We start from the raw sequence: 12233 nt of genomic DNA on the forward strand, positions 1-12233 counted from the left end.
ATAGATGTGAGCAGGAGATCAGAGGACCTGTGTGTGTGTGTGTGTGTGTGTGTGTGTGTGTGTGTGCGTTCTCGTATTTCTATCCTTGTCGGGGCCAAAAGTCCCCACAAGGATAGCAAAACGTGGAACGACGTGCCTTGTGGGGACCTTTTTCCGGTCCTAAGTAGGAGAAACAGTGTTTTCTTGACCATGTTGTTGTTACTGAAAAAAGTAAAAGTGCAAAAACATTTCTTTAGGGTTAGGCTTTGTTGTGGTGTGGGTTAGGGTTAGGGTAAGGGTCAGGGTTAGGGGCTAGACATGAATGGGAGTCAATGGACGGTCCCCACAAGGATAGAAATACAAGACTGAGCGTGTGTGTGTGTGTGTGTGTGTGTGTGTGTGTGTGTGTGTGTGTGTGTGTGTGTGTGTGTGTGTGTGTGTGTTCCTCTTTTTTCCACTTCTCCTTTCGCTCGCTTCCTGTTTCCTCTCACCTGTCTGCACGCCCTTCTAACAGGAACCGTCTCGACTTCCTGTTAGATCTGGAACCGGATTCAGGATCCCTCTGCTCTGGGAGCTGTGAGCCCCAAACGCAGCAGAACACTTGGTTCTGAGTGCCGCTGACCGGAGGTTCCTCGGTTCTCGGCTCCTCTCGGGCGGAACCGGCTCCGGTTCTCGGTTCCGTCCGGTTCCCGGTGTGAGGGGGGCTCAGGGTGTGAGGGGGGCTCAGGGTGGGGTTGTTCCTGATGGTTCCTCTTTCTGAGGCTGAAAGGAGGAAGAGAGTCTGACTCCACCTGGCAGCTCGCTGCTGTGATTGGTAGGTTCAGACTCACCTGAGCCAATCCCGTCAGAGGGGGGCGGGGCTTAAAGCCCGAAGCAGAGCTGCTCAGAAGATGCACTTCAAATAAAACCTGAGCGGCGGACGGAGAACAGGTAGCTGGAGGGTCTGGAACACTGTGGAGTGTGTGTGGTAATGTGTGTATTTCTGAGTTTTGCACTGACTGTAGTGTGTAATACTGTATGAAATGTGTGTAGTACTGTCTGGAGTGTGTGTAATGCTGTGCAGTAGATATTTAAAGAACTGTGTGTAGTAGTGTGTATCAGTAGTGTGTAGTTCTGTGTGCAGTAGTGTGTGTTCTCTCCGCAGTTCTCCGGTTCTCTCATGGACTCTCCCAGTGAGGACGACCTCTGCTGGCTGCAGCTGGACGACTTCAGGATGCTGCTCATCAAAAACATCGAGCCGTCCAGGATCACACCCTACCTGCGCCAGTGCAAGGTACTGCTGCCCCGCCCCGCCCCGCCCCGCCCCGCCCTCTGATTGGCTGTGGTACTACTGCCCCGCCCCGCCCTGCCCCGCCCTCTGATTGGCTGCGGTGCTGTTGCCCCGCCCCGCCCTCTGATTGGCTGTGGTACTGCTGCCCCGCCCCGCCCCACCCTCTGATTGGCTGTGTTACTGTTGCCCCGCCCGCCCCGCCCTCTGATTGGCTGTGGTGCTGTTGCCCCGCCCCGCCCTCTGATTGGCTGTGGTACTGCTGCCCCACCCTGCCCCGCCCTCTGATTGGCTGTGGTACTGCTGCCCCGCCCGCCCCGCCCAGCCCCGCCCTCTGATTGGCTGTGGTGCTGTTGCCCCGCCCCGCCCTCTGATTGACTGTGGTGCTGCTGCCCCGCCCCCGCCCTCTGATTGGCTGTGGTGCTGCTGCCCCGCCCCCGCCCTCTGATTGGCTGTGGTACTGCTGCCCCGCCCCCGGCCTCTGATTGGCTGTGGTCCTGTCAGGTGATCAGCGCTGAGGATGAGGAGCAGCTCTTCAACGACCCTTCGCTCATCATCCGGAGGAGGAAAGTCGGTACGTCGGGTGTTTTGTTGAATCTGCATCAGACTCGGTGACCTCTGACCCCGGACTTGTGACCTCTGGCCTTCAGGAGCCCTGCTGGACATGCTGCAGAGAACGGGGGTCAAAGGTTACACGGCCTTCCTGGAGAGTCTGGAGCTGGACTATCCTCAGCTGTACAGCCGGATCACCGGGAAGGAGCCCAACAAGAAGTTCAGCATCTTGATTGGTCAGTCGGCCAAGACCTGGACCAAGACCTGGACTACCAAGACCAGGACTCAGACCAGGATCCAGACAAGAGCTACCAAGACCGGGAACCAGACCAGGAGCCAGACCAGGGCTACCAAGACCAGGACCCAGACCAGGAGGCAGACCAGGGCTACCAAGACCAGGACCCAGACCAGGAGGCAGACCAGGGCTACCAAGACCAGGACCCAGACCAGGAGGCAGACCAGGGCTACCAAGACCAGGACCACCCAGACCAGTACCAAGACCAAGACCCAGACCAGGACTACCAAGAGACTTGTTTTTGTCTTGTTGTTGTTGTCATGTTGTGTTTGTCTCATTGTTCTTGTGTTGTCTGATCTTGTCTTCTTGTTGTATTTTTCTTGGTTGGTTTGTCTCATTATGCTTATCTTGTGGTGTTGTTGTGTTGTTGTTGTTGTTGTCTTGTTGTTGTGTTGTTGTTGTTGTTTCCAGACACTGCAGGGGAGTCGGCCCTCTCGGCCTTCCTGATGGCGGAGCTGAGCCGCCTGCAGAGGGCGCTGCAGGAGGAGAAGAGGAGGAGGCAGCAGGCCTGCTCCGTCGCTAAGCAACAGGTGGGCGGGGCAACTACTGGAGGGGGAGGGGGAGGGGGAGGGGCAGCGGCAGCAGCAGCAGAGCTCAGCGCCCTGCGCCTCCTGCAGGAGGCGTGGTCTCGCCAGCAGCAGCTCCTGGAGCGGGAGCTGAAGAAGCTGACGGAGCGGCTGCAGAAGCTGCAGGAGGAGCGCGAGAGGAGCAGCGAGGAGGTGAAGCGCCTGCGAGAGCAGAACTACACCCTGATGGAGCAGATCAACACCCTGAACCAGGACCGCAGCGACGCCCTGCTCAGCAACCGGGACCTGCAGATCCAGGTGGGGGACCTCTGACCTCTACTACACTACTAACTACACTGAACTACACCAAACTACACCTGAACTGCAGTTGACTTACGCCTGAATTACACCTCAAGTACACTCAAGCAACATCTGAAAACCCGAACTACAGCTGAACTACACCTAAACTACACCTGAACTACAGCTGAACTACAGCTGAACTACACCTGAACTACAGCTGAACTACACCCGAACTACACCTGAACTACACCTGAACTACAGCTGAACTACAGCTGAACTACACCAAACTACATCTGAACTGCAGTTGACTTACGCCTGAATTACGCCTCAAGTACACTCAAACAACATCTGAAAACCCGAACTACAGCTGAACTACACCTAAACTACACCTTAACTACAGCTGAACTACACCTGAACTACAGCTGAACTACACCCAAAGTACAGCTGAACTACAGCTGAACTACACCAAACTACACCTGAACTGCAGTTGACTTACGCCTCACTTACGCCTCAAGTACACTCAAACAACATCTGAAAACCCGAACTACAGCTGAACTACACCTAAACTACACCTGAACTACAGCTGAACTACACCCAAACTACACCTGAACTACAGCTGAACTACAGCTGAACTACACCAAACTACACCTGAACTGCAGTTGACTTATGCCTGAATTAGCCTCAAGTACACTCAAACAACATCTGAAAACCCTAACTACAGCTGAACTACACCTAAACTACACCTGAACTACAGCTGAACTACACCTAAACTACAGCTGAACTATACCTGAACTACAGCTGAACTACACCCGAACTACACCTGAACTAACGCTGAACTACACCAAACTACACCTGAACTGCAGTTGACTTACGCCTGAATTACGCCTCAAGTACACTCAAACAACATCTGAAAACCCAAACTACAGCTGAACTACACCTAAACTACACCTGGACTAAAGCTGAACTACACCTAAACTACACCTGAACTACAGCTGAACTACAGCTGCACTACACCTGAACTACAGCTGAACTACACCTGAACTACAGCTGAACTACACCCAAAGTACACCCAAAGTACACCTGAACTACAGCTGAACTACAGCTGAACTACACCAAACTACACCTGAACTGCAGTTGACTTACGCCTCAATTACGCCTCAAGTAAACTCAAACAACATCTGAAAACCCGAACTACACCTGAACTACACCTAAACTACAGCTGAACTACACCTGAACTACAGCTGAACTACACCCAAACTACACCTGAACTACAGCTGAACTACACCAAACTACACCTGAACTGCAGTTGACTTATGCCTGAAATACGCCTCAAGTACACTCAAACATCTGAAAACCCAAACTACAGCTGAACTACACCTGAACTACAGCTGAACTACACCTAAACTACAGCTGAACTACAGCTGAACTACACCCGAACTACACCTGAACTACACCTGAACTACACCAAACTACACCTGAACTGCAGTTGACTTACGCCTGAATTACGCCTCAAGTACACTCGAACAACATCTGAAAACCCGAACTACAGCTGAACTACACCTAAACTACACCTGAACTACAGCTGAACTACACCCAAACTACACCTGAACTACAGCTGAACTACAGCTGAACTACACCAAACTACACCTGAACTGCAGTTGACTTATGCCTGAATTAGCCTCAAGTACACTCAAACAACATCTGAAAACCCTAACTACAGCTGAACTACACCTAAACTACACCTGAACTACAGCTGAACTACACCTAAACTACAGCTGAACTATACCTGAACTACAGCTGAACTACACCCGAACTACACCTGAACTAACGCTGAACTACACCAAACTACACCTGAACTGCAGTTGACTTACGCCTGAATTACGCCTCAAGTACACTCAAACAACATCTGAAAACCCAAACTACAGCTGAACTACACCTAAACTACACCTGGACTAAAGCTGAACTACACCTAAACTACACCTGAACTACAGCTGAACTACAGCTGCACTACACCTGAACTACAGCTGAACTACACCTGAACTACAGCTGAACTACACCCAAAGTACACCTGAACTACAGCTGAACTACAGCTGAACTACACCAAACTACACCTGAACTGCAGTTGACTTACGCCTCAATTACGCCTCAAGTAAACTCAAACAACATCTGAAAACCCGAACTACACCTGAACTACACCTAAACTACAGCTGAACTACACCTGAACTACACCTGAACTACACCCAAACTACACCTGAACTACAGCTGAACTACACCAAACTACACCTGAACTGCAGTTGACTTATGCCTGAAATACGCCTCAAGTACACTCAAACATCTGAAAACCCAAACTACAGCTGAACTACACCTGAACTACAGCTGAACTACACCTAAACTACAGCTGAACTACAGCTGAACTACACCCGAACTACACCTGAACTACACCTGAACTACACCAAACTACACCTGAACTGCAGTTGACTTACGCCTGAATTACGCCTCAAGTACACTCGAACAACATCTGAAAACCCAAACTACAGCTGAACTACACCTAAACTACACCTGGACTACAGCTGAACTACACCTAAACTACAGCTGAACTACAGCTGCACTACACCTGAACTACACCTGAACTGCAGCTGAACTACACCTAAACTCCACCTGAACTACAGCTGAACTACACCCAAACTACACCTGAAGTACACTCGGACTACACCCGAGCATCCAAACTACACCTGAACTACAGCGGAACTACACCTGAGCTACAGTTGAACTGCACTGAACTACACTTGAAGTATGCCTGAACTTCACTGAACTACAGCTGAAGTGCAGTTGACTTACACCCAAACTTCACTGAACTACAGCTGAACTGCAGTTGACTTACACCCGAACTACACTGAACTACATCTAAACTACAGCTGAACTACACCCAAACTACACCTGAACTACAGCTGAACTACACTCAAACTACACCTGAAGTACACTCGAACTACGCCTGAGCATCCACACTACACCTGAACTAAAGTGGAACTACACCTGAGCTACAGTTGAACTGCACTGAACTACACTTGAAGTACGCCTGAACTTCACTGAACTACAGCTGAACTGCAGTTGACTTACACCTCAACTACACTGAACTACATCTAAACTACATCTGAACTACCCTCGAACTACACCTGAACGACAGCTGAACTACACCCAAACTACACCTGAAGTACACTCAAACTACACCTGAACACCCGAACTACACCCAAACTACACCTGAAGTACACTCGGACTACACCCGAGCATCCAAACTACACCTGAACTACACCTGAGCTACAGTTGAACTACACCTGGCTGTTGCTTCTTCTGTCTCCTGGACTTATTTAACATTCTGCTGCACAGCAAATTGCCCTTCAAGGGACAAATGATGAGGTTGACCTCTGACCTCTGACCCCTCTGCAGGTGGAGCGTCTGAAGATGCGGGCGGAGAGTCAGAGCCGGCTGCTGAGGAGACGCACGCTGAGGCCGCTGCAGGAGGTGCTGCCGTCCGGCAGGACTCCTGGGAGAGGAGGCGCAGCAGCAGCTCAACACCTGAACACCGCCTGTGTTTCAGAGCCGGAGCCTGGACCCCAGGAGCTTCCAGCTCCACCAGCTGCAGGAGCAGGAGGAGGAGAACCAGGAGAACCAGGAGCAGAACCAGGAGCAGAACCAGGAGCAGAACCAGGAGCAGAACCAGAAGAACCAGGAGCAGAACCAGGAGAAGAACCAGGAGCAGAAACAGGAGGAGGCGAAGCAGCAGCGCAGAGGCCCTCAGAAGAACCTCCTGGCCTCCGTCTTCAGACTGAGAACCGAGCTGCACCGAGCAGAGGAGCAGAGAGCCAGGGTGAGAGGAGGGGGCAGTTCCTCCTGCCCCCCCCCCCCCCCCCCCCCCCCTGACTGTGGCTGTGTGTTTTCAGAGTGTGGAGGAGCAGGAGGAGCTGGAGCTGCGTTGTGCTCAGCTGAAAGGAGACGCCAAGATGTACCGTCAGCAGAACAAACAGACCCTGCGGCAGCTGGAGGAGGTGATCCGGGAGAGGGACAAGGTGAGGGCTGGTTCTGCAGGTTCTTCTGCTCTCAGCCTGGTTCTGCAGGTTCTCCTCTCAGCCTGGTTCTGCAGGTTCTCCTCTCAGCCTGGTTCTGCAGGTTCTCCTCTCAGCCTGGTTCTGCAGGTTCTCCTCTCAGCCTGGTTCTGCAGGTTCTCCTCTCAGCCTGGTTCTGCAGGATCTCCTCCTGTTTAAAGCCTCCTCTGTTGTGATTGGCTCTGTGTGGAACAGACCGGGTGCAGGCTGATGATGTCACAGGATGTGAGCCCTCTGATTGGCGTTCCAGGCGATGGCGTCGCAGGCGGAGCGGCAGGAGGAGGCGCGGCAGCTCCTGCAGGAGAAGGACCAGTACAGGGAGCAGGTCCGGCAGCTGACGGAGCACTCTGATAGGCTGGAGCTTGGCCTGCTGAGGTCAAAGGGGGAGGAGCTACAGCTGAGGGCACGCCTCCGCAGGATTACCTGCAACTCAAGCCAGGTGAGGAAGAGAAGGAGGGGGGGGGGGGGGGGGGGGGGGGGGGGGGGGGGGTTGGGATGATGATGATGATGATGATGAAGGTGGCATGTTCTTCCTCAGTGTGACAGAAGTGTGAGCAGTGACGAAGAAGATGAGTCAACAGACAACATTCTAGAAGGTCAGTTCAGGTCGATTCGCTACAGCAGTCTGAAGCTACAACAGTCTGAAGCTACAGTAGTTGGAAAATAGAACACTCGGAAGCTACAACAGTCTGAAGCTACAGCAGTTTCACTGTAAGAACCTCCAGAACACAGTCTTGTTTCCATATCATGGTTGAGATGTGACTGTCAGCTGAACCAGCAGGACGGTGTTGTGTGTTGTTGTGTGTTGTTGTGTGGCTCGTGTTGGACTGACGGCTTCATGTCCGGTGATACAGCGTGCTGTGTGGAGGTGAACTCAGGCAGCAGCGTGGAGGTGCACAGCGAGGACGTGCACAGTGAGGACATGCATGGAGAGGACGTGCACGGAGAAGACGTGCACGGCGAGGAGGTGCACGGCGAGGAGGTGCATGGCGAGGACGTACACGACACCGGTCCTCCTTCAGGGAGAAGCAGTGAAACCAGGCGAAGAGCCAGCAATGTTGCATCATGGGTAATCATCAAACCACATTGATCTCATATGCTTGGCAGTGGAGCAGTGAGGTTCTTGAATGTTCTCGTAGTGAAGTAGTGGATCTCAGAGTGGTTCTAAAGCCGACAGACAGACGGGAGATCTCCGTCAAACAGCCGCCGGCTGTAATTTGATCTCATTCATTTCCATTGTTCTTCAGTGATTGGTGGAATCTCTGCTAAGCTCCGCCTCCTCTGCTACCAGCCGTTTGTCTGCTCTCACATTGAAGATTGACAGAAAATGAGGCTCAGGTTTAGTTTATCATCATTTAGTGTTGGACTCTATTTTGGATTTTTTTTTCTGTTTCTGGATCGCGGGCTCCGCCCACCGCTCTGCTGTGGGCCGAAGCGGTGGGCGGGGTGACGTTACAGGATGAGGAGGACAAGACTGCTGGACTCGAACCGTGCGCTCAGATCACCTGACAAAAATGTATTCTGTCTGTCTGTCTCTCTCTCTGTCTGGCTGTCTCTCTCTCTGTCTGGCTGTCTCTGTCTCTGTCTGTCTGTCTCTCTCTCTGTCTGGCTGTCTCTCTCTCTGTCTGTCTCTGTCTCTCTCTGTGTCTGGCTGTCTCTCTCTCTCTGTCTGGCTGTCTCTCTCTCTGTCTGGCTGTCTCTCTCTCTGTCTGTCTGTCTCTCTCTCTGTCTGGCTGTCTCTCTCTCTGTCTGGCTGTCTCTCTCTCTGTCTGTCTGTCTCTCTCTCTGTCTGGCTGTCTCTCTCTCTCTGTCTGGCTGTCTCTCTCTCTGTCTGGCTGTCTCTCTCTCTGTCTGTCTGTCTCTCTCTCTGTCTGGCTGTCTCTCTCTCTCTGTCTGGCTGTCTCTCTCTCTGTCTGTCTCTCTCTCTGTCTGGCTGTCTCTCTCTCTGTCTGTCTCTCTCTCTGTCTGGCTGTCTCTCTCTCTGTCTGTCTCTGTCTCTCTCTCTGTCTGGCTGTCTCTCTCTGTCTGTCTGTCTCTCTCTCTGTCTGGCTGTCTCTCTCTCTGTCTGTCTGTCTCTCTCTCTGTCTGGCTGTCTCTCTCTCTGTCTGTCTCTGTCTCTCTCTCTGTCTGGCTGTCTCTCTCTCTGTCTGTCTCTGTCTCTCTCTCTGTCTGGCTGTCTCTCTCTCTGTCTGGCTGTCTCTCTCTCTGTCTGTCTCTGTCTCTCTCTCTCTGTCTGGCTGTCTCTCTCTGTCTGTCTCTGTCTCTCTCTCTGTCTGTCTCTGTCTCTCTCTCTGTCTGGCTGTCTCTCTCTCTGTCTGTCTCTGTCTCTCTCTCTGTCTGGCTGTCTCTCTCTCTGTCTGTCTCTGTCTCTCTCTCTCTGTCTGTCTCTGTCTCTCTCTCTGTCTGGCTGTCTCTCTCTCTGTCTGTCTCTGTCTCTCTCTCTCTGTCTGTCTCTGTCTCTCTCTCTGTCTGTCTCTGTCTCTCTCTCTCTGTCTGTCTCTGTCTCTCTCTCTGTCTGTCTCTGTCTCTCTCTCTGTCTGGCTGTCTCTCTCTCTGTCTGGCTGTCTCTCTCTCTGTCTGTCTCTGTCTCTCTCTCTGTCTGGCTGTCTCTCTCTGTCTGTCTCTGTCTCTCTCTCTGTCTGGCTGTCTCTGTCTCTGTCTGTCTGTCTCTCTCTCTGTCTGGCTGTCTCTCTCTCTGTCTGTCTCTGTCTCTCTCTCTGTCTGGCTGTCTCTCTCTCTCTGTCTGGCTGTCTCTCTCTCTGTCTGGCTGTCTCTCTCTCTGTCTGTCTGTCTCTCTCTCTGTCTGGCTGTCTCTCTCTCTGTCTGGCTGTCTCTCTCTCTGTCTGTCTGTCTCTCTCTCTGTCTGGCTGTCTCTCTCTCTCTGTCTGGCTGTCTCTCTCTCTGTCTGGCTGTCTCTCTCTCTGTCTGTCTGTCTCTCTCTCTGTCTGGCTGTCTCTCTCTCTCTGTCTGGCTGTCTCTCTCTCTGTCTGTCTCTCTCTCTGTCTGGCTGTCTCTCTCTCTGTCTGTCTCTCTCTCTGTCTGGCTGTCTCTCTCTCTGTCTGTCTCTGTCTCTCTCTCTGTCTGGCTGTCTCTCTCTGTCTGTCTGTCTCTCTCTCTGTCTGGCTGTCTCTCTCTCTGTCTGTCTGTCTCTCTCTCTGTCTGGCTGTCTCTCTCTCTGTCTGTCTCTGTCTCTCTCTCTGTCTGGCTGTCTCTCTCTCTGTCTGTCTCTGTCTCTCTCTCTGTCTGGCTGTCTCTCTCTCTGTCTGTCTCTGTCTCTCTCTCTCTGTCTGGCTGTCTCTCTCTGTCTGTCTCTGTCTCTCTCTCTGTCTGTCTCTGTCTCTCTCTCTGTCTGGCTGTCTCTCTCTCTGTCTGTCTCTGTCTCTCTCTCTGTCTGGCTGTCTCTCTCTCTGTCTGTCTCTGTCTCTCTCTCTCTGTCTGTCTCTGTCTCTCTCTCTGTCTGGCTGTCTCTCTCTCTGTCTGTCTCTGTCTCTCTCTCTCTGTCTGTCTCTGTCTCTCTCTCTGTCTGTCTCTGTCTCTCTCTCTCTGTCTGTCTCTGTCTCTCTCTCTGTCTGTCTCTGTCTCTCTCTCTGTCTGGCTGTCTCTCTCTCTGTCTGGCTGTCTCTCTCTCTGTCTGTCTCTGTCTCTCTCTCTGTCTGGCTGTCTCTCTCTGTCTGTCTCTGTCTCTCTCTCTGTCTGGCTGTCTCTCTCTCTGTCTGTCTCTGTCTCTCTCTCTGTCTCTCTCTCTTTGCAGGACAAGCGAAACAACGGAGTCCGGATCCGCTCTCGGTTCTGTGACCGCAGGTCGGTGTTTCAGCATTTTCTTGTTTTCTCTTGTGTAAAACAAACTGTTTGACTCCGCCCCTTTCTGCTGACAGGAAGCGTGCTCTGAGGTCAAAGGTCATCAGTGGGGAGCACACGGCCCGTAACCATGACGACAGCAGCTGCAGCGACGTCGTCGTGTCGGAGTAACCGAGAGCCCGCTGACCTTTGACCTGATACTGAGACCTGAGACCATGGCTGTGTTCGAAACCGCTTACTGCCTACTACATACTTCCATATCCATACTGTCCATACTGCATACTGCACACCCAGTCCATCAGACAGAATGCAAAGCGTTTACACTACAGGATACTACAAAAGCTGATTTCACTCTAGCTCTGAACTCTTCAAATGTAGAACTTTATCAAGATTTTTTTTTTTAAAATTAGGTGACAGGTGGTGGTTCAGAGCCGAGTGTGTCGTTTATTGGTCCGAATACCAACCGTTTAGGATTTGGTTCGGACGAATTCGGCGAAATTTAAGCCAGCCGCAGTGAGCAACGCACTCCCGGTTATTTCCACAAAAATAAAGCCCCCCTTCCCCTTTCTCATGCAAAAAAACCTCGGTGGTAAATCTGTGCTTTTACTTTGAAAACAAGAAGCCAACCTTTCAGCAATATATCTCGCTTAGCATCGCCGTTTGGACCGTTGTCCCGTTAACGGAATTGGACCAGTTACGATGCCTTACCGACTGAGTTTTTTTCAGCTCTTCAACGATGATTGGCTCGCCATCTCCCGCTGTCCGTCGCGTTGCATCTTGGGTAATTTCAGTATGAGTAGTAAACCCACCATGTCTACTCAACATTTCTGGCGAATGCAGTATGCATCCGGGAACTTCTCGCATACTCACAAATCGCATACTGCCAGTGCAGACACACTGCATACTCAGTAAGTTAGTATGGTAGTAGGTCAGTACGCGGTTTCGAACACAGCCCATGATGGAGAAGTGATGTAGACCTAAAGGAGTTAGCCATGATGCTAAAGGAGCTAGCTCTGGGGCTAGCGTGGTGTTGAGAGCTGCTGAGGACGCGTCCTGTCCACAGGTCAGGAGTCTCAGTGTGTTGAGGACACAGCAGAGGTCTTCAAGAGACACAATGCTAGCTAGCTCGCTGGCTAGCTCGCTGGCTCTGTGACGTTTAGTGCGTCGTTATTCGACCCTCATGTCAAAGTTTAGCTGTTTCTTTCCTTCTACTTGTTTTCTGTTTCCGACTCACGTCTGTGAAATAAAGCTTGATTGAAATGCCTGAGATGTTCCCTGCATTCATTGGCTGTAAATAAAGGTGGGCGGGGCTAACGCGGCGTCCCCCACAGTGTCCTGAAGCCTCCAGCATGTCGTCTCCATGCTGGACTCTGTAGACCTGATGTAATGTGATTGGTCCAGCCGGTCACAAGACCGCATCACGTGGACAGAGGAGG

General features: G+C 51.9%; 1 protein-coding gene across 2 annotated transcripts; it reads left to right on the forward strand.

The window, feature by feature from the left end:
• Positions 1 to 902: 902 nt before the first annotated feature.
• card9 (caspase recruitment domain family, member 9) lies at positions 903 to 11088 on the forward strand. Of its 2 annotated transcripts, none has more exons than XM_030104929.1 (14): positions 903 to 909; positions 1124 to 1252; positions 1751 to 1820; positions 1897 to 2034; positions 2505 to 2623; positions 2711 to 2917; positions 6344 to 6418; positions 6495 to 6764; positions 6838 to 6963; positions 7250 to 7438; positions 7538 to 7595; positions 7854 to 8068; positions 10751 to 10800; positions 10875 to 11088. In XM_030104929.1, exons 2-14 carry the CDS (start codon positions 1139 to 1141, stop codon positions 10966 to 10968), a joined length of 1725 nt encoding a protein of 574 aa, XP_029960789.1. In that variant the 5' UTR covers positions 903 to 909; positions 1124 to 1138; the 3' UTR covers positions 10969 to 11088. The 2 variants fall into 2 exon arrangements, with proteins under 2 accessions (XP_029960789.1, XP_029960788.1); XM_030104928.1 differs by having other exon boundaries at positions 907 to 951.
• The last annotated feature ends 1145 nt before the right edge of the window (positions 11089 to 12233 follow it).

The sequence above is a fragment of the Salarias fasciatus genome, chromosome 12 (assembly GCF_902148845.1).
Source record: "Salarias fasciatus chromosome 12, fSalaFa1.1, whole genome shotgun sequence".
NCBI classification, from domain to species: domain Eukaryota; kingdom Metazoa; phylum Chordata; class Actinopteri; order Blenniiformes; family Blenniidae; genus Salarias; species Salarias fasciatus.

Coding starts and splice junctions, on each gene's coding strand:
- card9 (XM_030104929.1), top strand. CDS start 1,139: ATGGACTCTCCCAGTGAGGACGACCTCTGCTGGCTGCAGCTGGACGAC. Junction 7,439..7,537: donor TTACCTGCAACTCAAGCCAG/GTGAGGAAGAGA, acceptor GTTCTTCCTCAG/TGTGACAGAAGTGTGAGCAG. Junction 7,596..7,853: donor AACAGACAACATTCTAGAAG/GTCAGTTCAGGT, acceptor CCGGTGATACAG/CGTGCTGTGTGGAGGTGAAC.